This window comes from Mytilus edulis, chromosome 11, assembly GCF_963676685.1.
Source record: "Mytilus edulis chromosome 11, xbMytEdul2.2, whole genome shotgun sequence".
Lineage (NCBI taxonomy): Eukaryota > Metazoa > Mollusca > Bivalvia > Mytilida > Mytilidae > Mytilus > Mytilus edulis.
The window spans coordinates 15721053-15741232 of NC_092354.1; the positions used below are offsets into that span (position 1 = coordinate 15721053).

Genomic DNA, 20180 nt, shown 5'->3' on the forward strand with positions numbered 1-20180 from the left:
TATTTGAAAATCGAAAACTTGATCTTTTTAAATTTTTCAAAATATGTTACATATATATAAATCACCATACTGCCTTCAACATTAAGCAAACCATTGCTCATATCAAGATTTAATTGTCCTCTACTTTACAAAATAAAAATAAACAGTACCAACAAAAAACAAATATACTATAGCAAATGACGACCATATTATACGCATCTGAACTGTAACAGACACGCACAGTTTGATGCTGGTCTTTTCATGTTTGCATGTGTCAAATAAAAATTAAGCATTACGACATAAGAAGATGCTATAGTATTGAATCGATGCAAAGAACACCACACCAAAGACCCAGAAGTACATGTTTAACAGTACTCGCATGCACTAATAAGTAGTTCAAAACCAATAACAACTAAGGTAAAAACCGATAACAACTAAAAAAATGACGCATCAACGAAAAATCGGTTCATACCCAGTGGATTTAGTATACAGACGTTATACGTGTTATAAACAATCTATACATTTTGTAAAGACATGACTATGTATAAGAATAGCATGTCTTTTTGACTTTTTGCAACGTTTTATTACACACAATTAAGAATTAGTTAACATTGAGAAGTATTTACAGATAAAATGTAGGGGTCTCGGATGCCGAGTGGTCTAAGTAGTTACTACTACAATCACTACAACACTGATGATGTGAGTTCACACCCTGCTCTTGTGGGTGCACTCGACTTCAAGCTGAATTGACTAGGATTGTCTGATTTCCTATCGAAATTCTGTGGTTTTCTCCGGGTACTAGGGCCTCCTCCACCAATAAAAACTGGCAGTCACGAAATAGCCCAAAAGCGGTGCTTGAAATTGGTGTTAAAACCACAATCATTCAAATCAAATCAAATCAAATCTCATAAAATGTATAAAAGAAGATGTGGTATGATTTCCAGAGAATAACCTTTCTACAAGAGACCAATTGATTTTTTTTATAAGATCTATAAGCAAAAATAATATCAAAGATATAAATATCTAAGTATGATCGGGGTCTAAATTAAAGAACTAAATATAGAAAGTTTGGTATTTAAAAAAAGACAATTAGACAGTAGAACTAAACGAATAAATATGAGAAGAGAGTTATAATTTGCTTTACAATAAGAAAAATAAAAAAGAGTTACTGGACTTGATCTTTTAGAATAATTTGATTAGTAACCTTCCCTTAAATGATTAAAAGAGGGGAAAGTTGAATCAAACAAACCATTAGTTCGTATTTGTGAAAAATAGTTATAATAAGATAAAACACATGTTTTTCTACGGTAAAATAAAACAACTTACAAGTAAGTTACATTCTATTCTCACACATTGTTGTCAATATAATGGAACTCCATGAGACTTTCAGTTAAATGAGAGGCTAAGGTAGTAATATTTTGTTCCCTGTATTCTTTAAACTAGTCTCCATGCTATTTGTTATTTCTTCAATCAATTTCTTTTCTGTATACACCCTTTTAAAGCGGTCGTAATTTATACATCTAACGACATGCTCAGTTACCTGAACGAGAAGACTTTTGGAAACAAAAACATCAAGGTGGTTAACAGATGATTGGGTTCGACTAGAAATTGCATGCTTTCAAAGGAATCGAGAGCGATAAACTATCAAAACAATGGCAAAATAAGAAAATCAAGCATTTCTCACCTTATTCAACTAGTTAAGCAGCAATTGCTTTATCTATCAAAATATAGATGCTAAAAATTCGGAAGTTATTGCGTGCATTTATAATTTCAAGAATGGAAAAAACGCATCTGTTGATATGTATATCTCAGTTGGAATATCCACCCACGAAATCGCAATTATTTGTACTAGTAAAACATAATTATTTCCGAATTTTTGCAGTTCTAGTTTTTGATTTTATAAAACCTACATATAATCAAAGCTTACAAGAATAACAACATTTTTTGTTAAAAAATGTTCTTAATGCAGTCGATACAATAAAGTTTAAAAAAAAATGAAAACAACACGTTATTAATTTCTTGCGTCCGAAGCGCTTTTTTGGATTTACCTTCATCAGGAACGCTCAAAGCCTAATATTTGAAATCCAAAGATGTATAAGTACCGAAACCGCAGAAGAGCTATATGTCAAAAATACTTAAAAATAAATAGCCAAAATCATCTAAAGCCAACTTTGTCTGAGGGAATTGAAACCTTAGTTTCTTAATAATTTCTAAAGGAGTAGGTCCGGTAAGGACTCATTTTGGCCTCAAATTTCAGTTTCATCTGAAGAAAGATTTTGACCACTTTTTAAACACTTAAGTGTCTATTTCACTTGATTCAATTAGTTTATGTGAAAGATTTTAACTGATTAAGTCATTAAAAACGATCCAATTAAAGCTCAAATATGAAAATATCTCAAATATGCCAAAAAACGTCACTTTTCAGATTGTTTTTGTCAAAAATGAAAGTGGCCGCATCCGTGTTCATCCACAACCTTTATATATGTTATGTATTATCATAAAATACAGCTTACATTGCAATATTAAGGATGAACACGAATGCGGCCACTTTCGTTTTACACGGAAACCGTCTAAAATTTAAGTAAAATGATAGAATTTTGAAGATTTCAGTAATTTAGCATGACTTAATGGTGCTACAACCCGATACATGTGCATTGTATTGTCAAAAACAGTCCATATTTATGTAGCAGAAGCATTCAACTGTCCAATAAATAACTAAAAGTTTACATTTTTACAATTTTGTAAAACTGTTATATTTTTGGGCCAAAAAGGGGCCTTACCGGACCTACTCCTTTATAAACGGATAATTTCAGTACAGTTTGTTAAATCATGTCAGTACCGGAATACTGACTACTGAGCTGATGTAGTGGTATGTCAAGTTGATAGGGTTTACTACTTCAGATCTACACTTTATTTTGTATGTTATTAAATTATGGTACTTAACAACAATTTAACATACTTATACGTCTTGGTATTTATGTTAAATATTCATCTCGATTAAATGTTATAACAATGTCTGTTCAACTTGTATTCAAGCAACTGGTTTACTGCAAAACATACCTATTGAGGGTAACTAGACTTCTACAGGAATAAGTCGATTTCTTCGATTGTTTCCTTTATGTAAATCAAATAACAAAGGATACTATATCTTTTTAAATTGCAACATAAACATACCTTCCCTCAGGTCGATCTACCCAATATTACAAACTTTAAAATGATATAAACTAGTCTACCCGATAACCATAAATCTTTTGTTAAAAGGTAGACAACATTAATTTATAAGGAAGTATTTTGTTTAAGAAAAGTGGAGGTTTGGAATATGAAATACCCATGGATCTATATATTCCTACAAAGCATTTACTTAATCTGCAATATAGGTAAATATATATTCTTCTTCTTCTTTTAGTGATAGTTTCTTCTGTAGAAAATGATTAATTAAACCTGGTTTTATATTTTATAGCTATCTAAACCTCTCACTTATATGAAATGTGCATAGAGTTCCATTATTTTGACAACAATGTCTGAGGAAAACATACAGACATGATATGTTAAAAGTACAAAACTTGGTTACAGTAGTCGTCATTGTAATATAATCATAATCATTATAAAAAAACCAAATATGAAATATTCTACGCAGTACAACTCCCATTATGTGAATCGCAATTGCATTAATGGAATCATGCATACCTTATCAGATGCAAAGAGCTTAGACGGATTTATACAGCATTATGAAGAGTTAGACTACAGTACCAATGACTTGCAAAGTTCTCATTTACGTTCAAAGCGGTCCCTCACCAATGAACCGTTCCAGTTTAGTTTTGATGCATTTCAACGGTATTTATTATGTATTTTTATATTTGCAAAAATAAAAGTGTTAAGTTACAATCAATATCCCACTAGTTAACATATTATCTATATCTCTTTTGAAAATACAACAGAAAATGAAAATAGGCTGCAAGTAAATAAATATTAATCAATAACTCTTATCATAGAACAATATACGACACTTTTAAAAATTGTTAAAAAGAAATTATCAGCGGAAATTTAGACGAAACGAAATGAAAGGATAAAATAACATATGTTATCAGTAGAAAGATCACTTCAAATCTCTTTTAAATTATTGATCATGGTCATGATATGGATACATAGAACAGGTGTTATGATGTTGAGATTTGAAACTTTTTATATTTACACCATAAATGCATAGATAAATGAAATATTTAAAATATAACATGTTTGGACACTGCATATATAACTCCTAAAATAATTGACTGACAAATTCACAAAAGAACACTATTCTTTTCAGAAATTTTATCATCGTTTTACAACAAGACAAATCTGTGTTCAATAAAGATGCAGCATTAAACACCCCTGGTCCTTTGGATACATCACATATATATGTTGGACATGTGAAAGGTATAGACAAAAGTATAACACTATAGAGAAAAATATATAGCTAAAAGGTGTTAACTGTTTACAAACCGAATGAAAAGCTAAATTGTGCCACTACAGTATCCATGGTATTTTTGTTTACAAATAACAGTAATCTTACCTTGAGAATAGAAATGGGGAGTATGTCAAAGAAACAATAACCCGACCAAATAGCAGAAAACATCGGAAGTCCACCAATGTGTATTCAACGCAGCGAGAAAATCCCGCACCAGTGAGATTTTAATCCTCCCCGATACTCTAGCCAATGTAAAATAACGAAACACACAGCAATACGCAAAGAAAACTGATTGAAAGATTATGTCTTCATTATATGATAAAAAACAAAAACAATCCCTCCCGTATAATAGTTTTAGAATAAATGTGATTATTTCCGATGCAAAAGACTATGAGGGAATCAATATCAATACCAAAATATGATAATATATTTGTGTGGTACTATATTTACTATTACAGTTAATTTTTCATATTTGCCATAGAGAACGGTCGATTCATGTACCCGATATACCTCCTTTTGAGGTATGTCATTCGTTATATTTCTGCAACCAATGTATGTCTGTCCTTCAATCTGTCGGTTTGTCTTCCAGTCTGTCGTAAAAAGCAACTTGTTATCTGCTCAATGGTGATGATTAAACTTTTCACCGTCATATAACTAAAAGGGGATGCATGTAAGTAACGGAACATATATCTGATTAAAATGACCTAGGCATGCCATCACGAGTTGCTTGACCGGTATGGAACTAACCGTTAGACCGATGATATCGGATATGTTCCTTACGTCGTATAACTACAATCCCCTTACCTTCATGAATGTGACCTTTTAAATTAGACTATTTATCGGATTTGTTATAACCTGAGCAACACGACGGGTGTCACATGTACAACAGGATCTGCTTATCCTTCCAGAGCACCTGAGATCACCCCTAATTTTTTGTGGAGTTCGTGTTGCTTATTCTTTAGTTTTCTATGTTGTGTCACATGTACTATTGTTTGTTTGTTTGCATTTTTCATTTTAAGCCATGGTGTTGTCAGTTTATTTTCGATTTATGAGTTTGACTGTCCCTCTGGTATCTTTCGTACCTCTTCTTTTTTTGGATTCGAGCGTCACTGATGAGTCTTTAGTAGACGAAACGCGCGTCTGGCGTATATATAAAATTTAGTCCTGGTATCTATGATGAGTTTATTTCCATGCACATACCACTCAATATTTGAAATGTACTGTTGAACAGGGTGGGATGGAGGTACCATACAAGTGTTCCCGTATCTTACTTGTTCAACCACAACAACAACAACGATACAGATAATAAACAAACAACAACAACAACAGCAACAACAAGAACAACAACAACGATACAGATAATAAACAAACAACAACAAAAACAAGAACAACAACGATACAGGTAATAAGCAAACAATAACAACAGCAATAAACACAAACACAAACAACAGCAATAAACACAAACACAATAATGCAACAACAATACCGATAATATGTTCCTATAGATACATATGCTGGCGATCTGATAACCATTCTATTATCGCTTACTAACGGTATTTGTATTATATTGTAGGATGTGAAGGCAGTAGAGTATTTGGATACATTGTTGATGGATATTTCCATGGATCGATTAAAATCCCACAGGAAACGACATATCACATAGAACCTAACAAACGATGCATTGGTAAAGTCAAAGAGGTTCCAAAAGCACATTCTGTTATTTATAAAGAAGAGAACATTGCGTCAGATTTGAAAAGGTACATACACATAGTTTGATGACATGAAATATGATGGAAAAAAGGTATACATCTTCTTTTCAGAATTCACACAACGATATGAAACCGAAAGACATGCACAGGTCAACATTACACTTAAGTGCATTGAACAGAAGCTACCAAATATATGTCATCAATGATAAACTCATCAAATACTAAAAGCATTCAGTTATAACTAATTCAAACTGGCGTAAATACAAAACTTAAAGCCCTAAATCTTAAGCATTCGTTTGTTTCTTACATTTCAACGAATGTTTCATGTCCTTAATGTTTCGAAGACGTTCTATATACAGTACTACCTGTGACATTATCTTATTTATGGTGGCCATAAAATATATGTTCACCATGGTGGCCCTATATGTCCATCATTATACCCCCTGTCGCTTAATAAATACACAAGGTATTAATCAAAAGCTAGTCAAGGATAAAGGGAAATCTTGACTGCATTGAAGTGTTAAAATTATATAACTTACAGATTATGTGTCTCTGGTAGAATATACATGTATGTGTTTGTGAAGTTAAATTACTGTAATTGTCACAAAAAAATTCAAACATAAAATGAAATAATATAACTAGTTCAATAAATAGCTAATTTTTTTTTAATTTGGTTTATGACTATTTGTTTTAACATTATACCTTTTTAATCAATATAAGTTATTTTTTACATGTACTTTATGATAAGTGAAGAATAAATGAGTATTATCTTCTAATATAATGCAAACTTTCCCAATGCCTGCCTTTTTCTATTGAAAAGTTGTTTCTAAAATTAATTTTCTTAAATCAAAATGATTTATACTTAAATCATAGTAGATAGACTTATCTGCATTCAATACTGTTTTACAAATGTTAAAGATTGTCTTTAGCACTTATTTTAAATAAAATTTAGGCAATTCCTTATTTCTCTATTGAATAAATATATTCAAAATATTCATTTATTCAACAAAATTTGATGATATTTGTATCGTCATATAAACATATGGTATTTAGTTTGTGACAAAAAAACAAACAAACAAAAAAACAATTATAATGCAAAAAATTAACAACTCTATCAGAAATAGAAACACATGGATTTTATTTAGGTTTCTACCCTTAGTTCTAATAATGACTATTTTACTAGGGAGCCAATATTTTCAACATATTCATGTAAGAAAGGTTTAGCATTTCTTTCACTTTTTGATCTTGGGTAAAAGACAATATTATGAGAAGGTAAACAATTTTCAAAAAGATTATCTCAAGTTGTTTTGTTAATTTTACAATTAAGGAAGGAGTGGTCTTCATTGTCTAGCAAGTGGCACAGTTTACATATTCTATCTTTTCTAGGAATTTTATATTGTCCACTATTTTCTATTTCTAAATTATGACCACTAACTCTCTATGTGACACATTTGAGTAATATACAGTTTTCACCAAAGTTTTTATTCTGAAATCTATTTTCAAATATGTTATTATATTTTTCTTTAAATTGATTTTTCATCAAGGTTTTTAAAGTCTTAATTTATTCAAGTCCCTGAAATTGTTAACTTTATCTAAACGGCCTGGGTTTAGGGAAATATTTGCAAATGTATACCAAGAATATGTATCATACCAGTCCAGCACTTCCAACAATATAAATGTACACAGAAAAAAAATATTTAATTAATAGACCATAAAAGTGTAACCATCTATATAAGTGTATTTTGTCAAATTTTGGCTTTTAACTGACAGATATTAGCCAAACTGAAGATGTCATATTTAATAAGTTCACATTTGTTTCAAAAAAGCAAAGCAAGACAGTTTTTTTCTTTAAATATGTTTTTGGAAAAAAAGTCTCTTCAACATGTCAATTATGTTAACTCCTGATTTCAGATTAAAAAAAAAAAAAATAGACAAAAATAGTGTTTTCCTATTAAAACCGTATAATGATATTTGTAGTTTTCCTGAATAATAATAGATGTTATAAAAATTTATTATAAGAGGATTGATATTGTCTGATCATTTTATTTTGTTAAGAAACCGGCTTGCTAAAAATTACTTCCTTCATGGTTTCTTTAAAAATATCATTTGCTTGATTATTAGTTATTATTAATGATAATTCATTAAATAATGCAAATACACAATTAAATACAATGAACATTTTTATTTTTTACTTTTATTTTTTTTTAATTTAAAGTCTGTTGTCTTTCAAGTGCTAGTCAATAACTTTATCTTTGACATTTTTGTCTTTTTGCTTCTCAAGACTCTTACTAAGAAGACATTATAAAATAATAAGAAACAAAATCATACAAAAAAGAATAAAAACAAATAAAAAAATTAAAAAAAATAAATTTGAATGAATTCAAAAGACGTAAAAATCAAAAATAATATTAATTAACAAAGACTAAAACAATGTCTTATTCTACATTTTCAAAAAAAGGTGAAATGTCAATTTTGAAAGAAACCTGAGTTACCTGTACAGGTAAATTTTAAAGAAACATACAAGTTGAAAACTTCTTCAACCTGATTGATTACAACAGGTAACGTTATTAGATAAAACATCAACCTATGTTTTATGACCCCAATAAATGGCCAACATCTCAAGATTGAATACCCCAATAAATGGCCACCATTGGATGTTGACCATGCAAGAGGGTGGACATAATTAAGAGAATGTCACAGGCTGTACTGTAAACACAGTCACTAATAATCAGTGACAAAAAATTACTGGGCAATGATAATGTGATTGTTTTGAGAAACGCTTTTACAGAAATTGGTATCTTAAAAAATTAGAAGTGTTGTCCTAAAGTAATAAAAACAAGTTTACAAATTTGAATTCATGTAAGAGATGAGAAGTAATTTAATCATAATTTATGACTGTCTTGTATTGTCACTGGTAATATTGACATATCTGTTGGTCGTGAAGCATCTTCGGTAGATAAAATATTAAATCAAGATTTCATGAGGTCCCTGTATTTTATATTAAAAAAAACCAATAAATATTAAATAATGATACACGAAGAAAATTCTTGCATGATAACATTTTGTAACGCAATATATCTTTGATAAATAATGTTTTTTATTTGTTTACTTCAATGATTAAATGTCCTTATAAGAACGTATTTTGCAGTATACTACAGTACTAATATATTAAAAATTAAAGTGACAAAAATACCGAGCTCAAATGAAATTTCAAAACTGAAAGTTCGTAGTCAAACGGTTAAATTAAAAGTTCAAACACGTCAAAAGAACGGATAGCAACTGTCAAATTCCTGGCGTAGTACAGGCATTTTCTTGTGTAGAAAAGGATGCATTATACCTAGTTTAATTTTCATTATTCATTTTTCTTTTCAAGTTTCAGTAGTCATGCTGTATCGTATTTCAATATATAGATGAAAATGCTACTTCGTAAAGAGGCCAACAACATTTTTCAAAAAGTTAATAACTACTTTCTTTTGCACGAGAGTCCATGGCTTAAAAATTGTATTTTTATACTTTAATAGTCCATATCCACCATTATGTTAATCCAAATTCAAAGGGTTGTCAACAATTTTGTTTAGAAGTGATAAATTACACACAGAGGCCTTCTATATCGTACGACATTCTTTTAAGTAATGATCATGCATGTTATGACTGAGCTGAGTATATGATGGTGCCTGAAGGACCTACCACAAATTAATTAGAGGCAATAATGTCATCCCAGTATTTGAGCTGCCTCGGATAGAATATACATACACCTGTTAACTTTTATCGGTTAAAATAAAGTATGTATCTGTTTAAAAACTGAGTTGTTATAAGAACCATTCAAAATAGATCAAACCCCATCTTTTATTTCGAATTTGATTTTCCGAAAAATGTACATGTACATATATATGTGCACTTGCATAAGGTAGATCCATATCCGCCGCAGCTTAATTATAATGTTTCTGATTTTTTTGGAAGGTTTCAAAAAGAATCAGACATTAAAGTAGATTCGTCTTGGGAAGTTAAAGTTTATCAATGGATGCAGAATGAGACCAAGTCTAGTCACACAGACAGAGGCGAAAGGGTAATATGAAATCTACCTAATTTAGTACAATTATATAGCACTGCGTCGGTGTCTGTACATGTGCAGTATAGATAACGATTCTGCACTTTGACTTCCATATGAATCGTTTTGACGTCATGAAATTGATAAAAAAAATTATGAATGCGCAAATTTTCGCCTTGTTAGCATGACAATGAAAACATGAAGCTTATTTTTGCATGAATAAAGAGTAAAGTTCGTGAATAGAAATGAATATGGAATCTAATAATGATTTTATACTTGAAATGGAACTATTTCTATCAAGATAGAAACTGTCGGCTAAGGTCTGGGTCAGCAAATGTTTTCTATACGAATTGTGGCCTAGCGTCACTGGGACCTAACGAGTCATAAAAAAACCGCCTGAAGTCGGAGATATCGTAGACTTATTTCACTCATTAATCATTTGCGCTAGATTTGATGCAAAATGAGATAAGTGAAAATGTTAACTACATGTTTAAACTGAATGGTTTATATGACACAAGTCAACATAATTGTGATAATATTTTATATATAAACATTTAAATTATATTCTGAAACTAGAAGTAAATAGACATAAGAAGATGTGGTATGAGTGTCAATGTGGCAACTCTCCATCCAAGTCACAATTAATAAAAGTAAACTATTATAGGTCAAAGTCTTCAACACGGAGCCTAGGCTCGCACCGAACAGCAAGCTATGAAGGGCCTTAGATATGACTAGTGTAAAACCATTCAAACAGAAAAACCAACGGTCTTATCTATATATAAAACGAGAAATGAGAAACACTTATTAACCACATCAACATCTGACAACTACTTACCATCAGATTCCGAACATAGGACAGGTGAAAACAATTGCAGTGGGTTTAAACGTTTCAATGGAACCACACCTTCACCCTTATCTGAAACAATAGTGTAATATCACAACATAGAAAGACACACTGTAAACTATCAATTGAAATGGCTTAACTCAGTCATGTATCTTTTTTCTGCTTTAAGAATTTGTTTTTTTTTATTCTTGCAGTACGATTCCAACAGAGAAAGTAAAAATCCACAGCTAAACAACAGGAACAGAACTCTCGACAGACACAAAAGAGGAACGTTAGTTGGCAGGAATGCCTGTTTCCTGTACATGCAGGCAGACCCAATGTTATTTAATAGAATAAACTCGGCTTATCAAGTGTGTTTGATCTTTTTTGAAGCGTTTGATTATCGTATACCTTTTGTTATGATTACCTTTAGTTAGGATGGTGATACACATGAATGTTCGAACCGCCAAAACATACAAACAAACAAACCAAAACATAATTTAAAACGACTTTGGTGCATTAAATGTATACCGTTTTCTGTATGAAAGACACCACTTAAACGTTAGTGGAAAGCTGAAGATATAGGGTACTAACTTTATTTTTGTAACAAGTTATCCTTTCAGTTAGATGGATTTTTAACTAAAAGCTAGATCTTTTATAATTAAAACATCGTCAGAGTGAGTCAAATATATGTGAAATTACCCAATCCTTTCGACTGGTCTCCTGTGTCACCTCGAGCACTTTATATGTCTTTCTTTACGTTTCTCTTCTTCTGATTATATATTTTATACAATGTATAAAATTTAATCTTTATGAAATATCCCCTCCACCCTCTGTTTTGGAAATATGAGGGTGGACATATAAAGTTACCATATTGGAGTATGCAATATAATACCTTGTTTAAAATTATAATGGTAATATCCAGAACTTTAGTTTTTAGTACGGCAAACAAAAGGGGTTGGGATGAGTATCTTTTCAGCTCGTAACTTTTACCTACTACTTTATTTGAATTTTTGTGTCTATGTTGAAGATAGGAAGCAGAAATTTTTTTAAAGAGAAAATATGAAGTGTCGTAATGTATCTTTATCAGTGAACGTCAGCTAAACAAAACAAAAAAAAAAAAAATATGGCAACAGCAAGGTTAGAAGCCTCAAGATCAAACAAGACATGTAAATTCATCTATTGCCGACAATATAACTTGTAAATTGTTCTTGTTTTTTTATATTTTAGAATGAAGTATTAGCCAAACAATACATAATTGGACTTTTTGCTACGCATGTTGATGCAATCAACACTATATATTCTAATACGGTGTTTAAAACTTATGACAACACTATAAACTACAGTGGAGTAAGATTTAAAATACAAAGGATAAAGGTGAGTGTTATTATACATGTTATATAAACGTCGCCGTGGTATAAAGCAATACAAGTATGTTTTTATATTTGGGATGTATATATCATGTCTTTGATGAAAGATTGTTGCTGACCAGGAAGAAATTAATCCAATGTTTGCAAATGGTAGATTAGTGATTAAGATAATTACACAGTGTTGACTGTTGTACCGCTGTTTTTGACATTTTTACCTATTATGTCTGTCTGTTTTCTTCACACATCGATGTCAATATTATGAGATTTTATGAGACTATCTTACAGGAAATGCATGTACTAAATCAAGAATATGACAATTGTTATCCATTCGTTTGATATGTTAGACTTCTTTCTTTTATCAATTAATTTGGCACTTTCCGTTTTGAATTTCGCCCAGAGTTTTTTTGTTGTTGTTATTTTACCTTTTGAAGTCATCCCTCCAAAAATTTCTAGTCGCCTTTACAAGATGGTTAACCGTTATGGGATATCTGTGTAACAGATTGCCACGGATACTATTCATTCCTCTTTCCCCCGGTTGTGACATCATTGAGTATGTTCTTACATGAGTTATATGATGGGTGCAACGTTTGGAGCAGTGTATAAATTTCATTCCGGGGCATATTCGTTCGATGCTTATGTCTTTTATTATTGGAATTTCAGTCTCTTTTCGAACTATGTGTGTTATTGGTATATCCCCCGTCTTTACGGTTAACTATTTTCAATGAAAAGTCAAAGTGCACCATGCCATAACAAGTCAACATTTTTTTATTACTCGATTATATAATTATAATAGATTATCTGTACACAACTATGGCTAATATCTAAAGTTGTCAACCAGAAAACGGGTTATTCTTTGAAAAATCTATCCCGAGGTGAATAACCTTTACTCGGGTTGACAACTTTTGATATTGACCGACTCAATATGCAATTACTGTTTTATTATACGACCAAACAGTTAAAAGTAAAATAATGAAACAGATTGTCAGAACAGTTACGTCAGAAAATTATTTTGTATCTAAAAACATTATTCATATTGTACAACAAGTGTAGACTATTTCTGTAAAATTTAGATTTTTCTGAATAGTGCTGTTTACAAGAGATATCATCGACACAAGATGAATTTCCAAGCCTTGTTTGGTCTTGTTTCTCCGTCATTTGATGGACTTTTAACCTGGCCGTTGATATATTTTTTTTGTCTGACGTTAAGTGAGGAGCTATTAAAGGGGGTTTAACTTGTAATAATTGCGTTACGACAAGGGTTATTCGCTGGGGATTAATAGGGTTGTTCGATTAAGGCTTCAATTTGTTCGGTAATTCCCCGCTCTTGCCAACTTAAAAAAAAAACCGAAATTAAACTGTGATACGTGATTCCGTATAAGCCAATCAAATAATTAATATATATTGTATGGGATAATGACATAAATAGACAGTAAAATATACCACAATCTTAAGCCAACGGCCATATCCCGAATACTGTTTCGAACTAGTTGTCATCTTTACAGTCGGTAACAGAGCGATGTTAGATATGTTTTTCAATGAAAAATGAAAATCAGAAATTCAGTTAATAAAATTACTTACTTCAAAACAAGTGAAAGACTTCTAAATATAACCGAAATGAGATTACAAATTTATGCCAACATAAATCTTTACTTTCCAACTTAGATAATGACAGACGCCACAGAGAAGTGTTCAACCAGTCAAGCATCAAAGTTTTGCGAAAACAATACGAATGTTGTCAACTTCCTGAACCTCCATTCACAATCTGATTATGATGCCTTCTGTCTAGCATATACCTTCACATACAGAGATTTTCTACATGGAAGCTTAGGTCTAGCATGGATGGCATACACGGCATACACAGGACGTAAGTATAGTTAAACACTTCTTACTTTTTTCTTAGAATTAAGTGTCCAGATCGCACTTCCTTCGTGTATTTAACTTCACCAAGAAAGCACCATCTGAAAGCCATGCGTTGAAACTTTAGAAGCAATATGACCAAACCGGACCTTAAAAGGAACAGAACAAATCGTCTACGAGTATTTGTTTCAATATAGATAGATCAAATTAAAGATCCACATTAAGTACTAGTAGTTCCTTATCATACAACCTCTTATAAAGTTTATAATATACGATTCCGTTTCATGAATTCTTTCCTTCATCTTCTAAATGTAGAGTATTATGGGATCAACGCAGTTTGATGAGACACATACATATTTCTATAAATGACTATAACACATTATATAATATCATTACTTATAATTCCGATTGATAATTGAAACAAATCAAAAACAGAGTCAGGAACCTACTCCTAGAGGAATTTTGAAGCACAGTTCAATGTTGGTAAACGCATTGGAAAACACATTTTTCAGAAACCTCTGGAGGCATATGTGAAAAACATAAACCATTCTCAGGAAATGGCTTGCCAGTGATGAAATCTCTTAATAGCGGTGTTGTTACACTTCTGAATTACGGCAATGATGTACCACCACGTGTGTCACAATTATCATTTGCACATCAAATAGGACACAACTTTGGATCGCCGGTAAGTTTTTGATATTTTGAAAAAGGTAGTTTGTGATGCCGTTGTTTGTGCGGTACATGTTTTGTGCATAACGTTGTGCTACATATGCATGAAAAAAGAAAATACTATCAACAAATTGCATGACTTACCAAAAGGCAAAATCGAAAGCCCAAAATCATCAAACGAATGAACAACAACTATATTTTTCATGACTTGGTACAGGCATTTCAATGTGAAGAAAATGTTGAATCAAACTTGGTTTCATAAAAATCTAAAACTTTCACCTGTATCACAGTCGCATATATTTTAATTATATTGCTTACAATATGAAAACAAACCAACAAAAATACAAAAAAGGTGAAAATGTCAAAAACTGGGAAACAGAAGTGAACATTGTCTTGTCAACTAAACACCATAAAAACAATAATAACAATTATGCCAACGAAACAAAGCAAAACGGCATATAGATATAAGAAGTTGTGGTATGTGTGCCGATGAGACCACTTTCGATCCAAGTCACAATTTGTAAACGTAAACCATCAAAGGTCTTTAACACAGAGCCTTGGCTGACACCAAATAGCAATCTACAAAGAATCACAAAAATACTAGTGCAAGTATCATTCAAAGAAGTAAAGCAACGGTCTAAACTCTGTAAAAACTAGAAAGAAAACCACATCAACAGACGACAACCAATGAACATCATGTTCCTGACTTGGGACAGGTGCAAACAAATGCAGCGGGTTTTCAACGTTTTATTAGGTACCAACTTTCACCCTTACCTGAAACCGAAATGGATAACTCACTCAAAAGAGATATTAACAAAAACAAGTAATCATACGCTCAACGAATAAATTTGATCTATGACACAAAGTATTCAAAATAAATAAAATAAGGGGTGATATATTAACATTATCAGAAAGACAACTTTAACCTTGGACAAAAATACCACCAACTAAAATAACGTACACAGGTAAATAAAAAAAATGATGTAAGGTATACAGTCATATACACGTTATAGACAAAGCAAATGCAGGATAAGAATACAAATAGTGACCATAGCACTATCCCACAATGGCAGGTAATATAGATATAGAACCACGAGAAAGGACATCTACCAAAAATAATAAGAACAATATAACGATTATTTAGATGACAAAAACCGTCAGTGCCTACAAGACATCCATGTATTATTTGCGAGGAAGATACGTAATATTTATAAGTAATGTCTTAGTATCTTCGGAGGAACTTTAAAAAAAAGGATGGGACTTCTATGAAATGACGCTAGTTTATCCATTTACAGCCCAGACACAGGTGACGTATTATTAAGTTTGAAAAGCAGATACAAGCACTTGACCACCGAATTGGTTAGGAAATGTTAATCCCATATGCAGGGGCAGATTGACATTTGCTGCTGAGGAGGGGGAAATTTATAATGTCAAAATCTAAATCGTCGTGTTTGTCATAGATTCCGGTATTTAGATGATTACTCTTGTCAAATTCTAGGAATAAGTAAAAAAATGAGGCGTAGAAGCCGTTTCTGTTTTATTTTTTATTTTTAAATCTGGAGGATATATTAATGGAACTCAATTGTAAGAGTGTTAAAGGATAACACATCATCAGTATATCTGAATGTTAAATAGAATGATATGGCGTCTTTGATCTTCTTGCTTTTTTACCGTTTTCTTTTGTGGTTTCGTGTTGCTCAGTCTTTAGTTTTCTATTTTGTGCTATATAACCTGATGTTTTTCTTTGGGTCTTCTCATTTCATTTTTCCATGGTGTTGTTAGTTTATTTTCATCTGATGAATTTGAATGTCCTATGTGTATCTTATACCTATCTTCTTTTTTAGTTGTTATCTTTTCCCACTTTTTAACTTGAGGGATAATTGTAGATATCTAAAATACCAAAAATGATAACAAACCTCGTGGACGGCTAAGTTTTGGAATAAATCGTTTCAACAGAATATTTATAATATTGAAAACGTTTTGGTAAACCCGGCTTATTTTTTTCAGAATGATTATTATGAATTAAGTTTTATAATGTTATTACATTATACATGTTATAATGATGATAACTAGTAATGCGTTTCGAAAAAAAATCCTTAGATATTAACTTTGGATAGAAACACTTTCTTCTAAGGACGTCGTCATGTTTCAACCTTCTCATACCTTACAATACATGTAAAATCAAATATTCTACTTGTTGCATAATTCAAATTAATTATTGTTGTGTTATTCATTTTGGTAGCATGATAGTGGAACCCTTTGTGCTCCGTATGGAACTAGTGCAGTAGATGCAGAACTAGGGAATTATATTATGAATGATGGATCTACCACCGGAAATAAGAACAATAATGACAAATTCTCTCCATGTAGCAAAGATAACATTACTAGAGTAATGGATGCTGTGTTTAACGGAAGATATGGCAAACGAAACTGTTTTCAACGTAGGTTTCTTTACATCTATAAAATCTATTAGTTTGAGAGGCGAAACAAAACCCAACCAGAATGACATTCAAACTCATAGATAAAAAAAAAACTGACAACGCCATTTCAAAAAAATTAAAAATAAAACAGACAACAATAGTACACAAAAAACAACGTAGAAAAATAAAGACTAAGCAACACGAACATCATTGATAAAGGTCATGTTTTTTTTTAATTTATTTAGAAACCATGTTCTATCCGAAAGTATAATATAATGAATGATAAACACCTCTATTTTATTTCTCTTTGTTGATACCTTATTTGGTAGGTGGAAAAGTATGACAGTCTGTTTTATTTGTATGATCTGATTTTGCCATAGTTAGCTCTTAAATGTGACGCAAGTACGTATTCTATACTAATGTTTGGTAATGAATATGTAAAGAATGTATCTGCAGTAAACAAAGTATACTTCATATGAAACATATTTAATCTGTAACGCATGGACGTCAAAATGTACTTGTAATTAGATTTTCAAAATATTCTGATATAGTTTTTTCTCCGAGAATTATAGATTATCGTTGAGATTACCAATGGTAATCTGTTTTTCGCTATTTTACCTATAGCAATAGTCAATTACATGTCAATTTCGTTAGCAACGCCACGTGCCTGCTTAGTTTCTAGCGATAATTTACCAGCTCAAGCGAGTAGCATGATATGAAAAATTATCACAAAAAAAGATTAAAGGAAAAATGCACAAAATGGCGATAATGCAATATATATTGTTTTATCTGCTTTTAAATTAACTGTAGCTAAACAGTCTGAAAATTAACGTAGTTCACCATAATTCCCAGGGAGAAAACAGTAATGATTTACCGCAATAGATATTGTATGAAAGACATGAATCCCTTACTTCTTATTGATTTGTCTTGAACAAAATGACCGGTTTAGTTCAATTTGGCAGTCACAAAATTGAAGGAATACTACAGACTTGTAAACAAAATAACAGTCCATACTGAGCACCAAAAGATCACTCCTTATAAAAATGACGCAAAAATAGCAATTTCTTGTATGAACAGAAAACATCACAAAAGGACATTGAATTTTCTTTTCAATTTGTTTGGCAGTAGATATTCATTTAATATATTTAGCTACATAGACCTTCTATTATGAATGGGCTATCGAGACATTGTTTTTTTTTGTTTTGTTTTTTTTACAAATGTGGCTTCTATGTGATCTGTATGTGAATATACTATCTGTCAGACCTGATAAACAACGCTTCGTGAGTACCATTGAAATTAACAAATGCTGTATGTTTTGGCTATTATACTACAAACAAACAAATGGAAGTTTTTAACGACCTTGATTGGCTATACATCCCTTGCACGGTCGTTTTTTTACTACAATGCAGAATGTATTTATCTTATATGATTAACCTAGTAGCTACTGATAAATCATAAAGAAACGTATTTCCCTTTATTAGATGACAATGCTGCATTCTGTGGAAATAATGTTGTTGAAGCAGGAGAACAGTGTGACTGTGGTTATGCTGAAGATTGTACTGACAAGTGTTGTTCTGGACGAGATTCTAATGGAAACGGATGTACACTTACGGCAGGGTCCAGTTGCAGGTAATTTTGACTCTCTTGTTTCGGATTTTTTTTAAATCCGAATATTTTGGATAGGCAACATTTATGTTATGTTTATCAATTATATCGAATATAACCGAAGAGATATTCAATATTCGTCGAATTGTTAATATCGGACATAAAAGACGGGCACAATGAAACAGACGGAAAGATTCATGCAATATATATCAGCGTGGTCAACTTTTTTCTATCATACCTTCAGATGAGTTTTAATTTCGAGGGATATTCTGTGAAGACGTCATTATAATAGCATTATTTAAAATTTCAGCATGTTCTAAAGTACATAGCTTGCATCTTTTAGTTAATAAGACTGTCTTCCCAAAATTAGTTTAAATTAGTTTAAAATCATGGAACTATACATAAAAATATACTTGCATAAATATGCAAATACCAAGGTTTAACATAGAGTTATTCAGATAAAACATACAAAAAACTCAAAAATAAGATTCAGGAAACCTGAAGAGTGTTTTTCAAAAAGTGTTTTACCAATGTTGTAAACTCATCCATGTTGAATACAAGCATATAAAAGGGAATCACAACAAAAACAAATATAAGACTAAGTGCGTTGAAAGTTTATACGTCCTCTCTTTATCTTTGATTGTAAATTGACTCTTTTTGTAGTCCGTCACAAGGTAGCTGTTGCGATCCACAAACATGTGCACCAGTCACAGATGGTCGCCAATGTATACCAGAAACAGACTGTGCTGCAGCGTCTTATTGTACATATCCTTTTTATTATATCTCTATTGTGTTGTTTCAGAAAAGGAAGAAGGTTTGGTACCATTAAAACGTCTAATCCCGCTGCAATTGTTTTGCACCTCACCTGAGTCAGGAATCTGATGTTCAGTGGTTGTTGTTTGTTTGTGTGGTTCATAAGTGTTTTTCGTTTCTTGTTTTTATATAGATTAGACCATTGGTTTTCCCGTTTAAATGGTTTTAAACTTGTAATGTGTGGAGTCCTTTATAGCTTGCTGTTAGGTGTGAGCCAATGCTCCGTGTTGAAGGCTATACCTTGACCTATTATGGTTTACTTTTATAAATCGTTGACCTTCAACGTTTCAATTTTCAAGATTTTTCAAAATTTCAAGATTTTATTGTAAAGCAACGCTCAGACACATATATGTGTAACGTGAGGTAAACATATAATATTAAACATGAACTAGAAACACTAAGCCCATGTGTTAAATTAAGTGTATTTCAGTTCTAGTTTT

At 31.5% G+C, this 20180-nt stretch overlaps 1 protein-coding gene across 1 annotated transcript; it reads left to right on the forward strand.

Annotated features, from left to right (window-relative positions):
• The first annotated feature begins 3257 nt into the window (after positions 1-3257).
• LOC139494020 (disintegrin and metalloproteinase domain-containing protein 10-like) lies at positions 3258-19756 on the forward strand. Its single transcript, XM_071282187.1, has 12 exons — positions 3258-3356; positions 3675-3813; positions 4286-4395; positions 6000-6183; positions 10096-10201; positions 11222-11377; positions 12237-12383; positions 14039-14240; positions 14746-14918; positions 17145-17343; positions 18804-18951; positions 19591-19756. The coding sequence occupies exons 1-12, from the start codon at positions 3299-3301 to the stop codon at positions 19754-19756; spliced, it is 1788 nt and encodes a 595-aa protein (XP_071138288.1). The 5' UTR covers positions 3258-3298.
• Positions 19757-20180: the final 424 nt, after the last annotated feature.

Excerpts from the sequence above, each read along its gene's own strand:
- LOC139494020 (XM_071282187.1), top strand. The coding sequence starts at position 3,299 with ATGAAATACCCATGGATCTATATATTCCTACAAAGCATTTACTTAATC. Across the intron at positions 6,184-10,095 it reads ATTGCGTCAGATTTGAAAAG|GTTTCAAAAAGAATCAGACA; the intron begins GTACATACACAT and ends TTTTTTTGGAAG. Across the intron at positions 11,378-12,236 it reads GAATAAACTCGGCTTATCAA|AATGAAGTATTAGCCAAACA; the intron begins GTGTGTTTGATC and ends TTTATATTTTAG.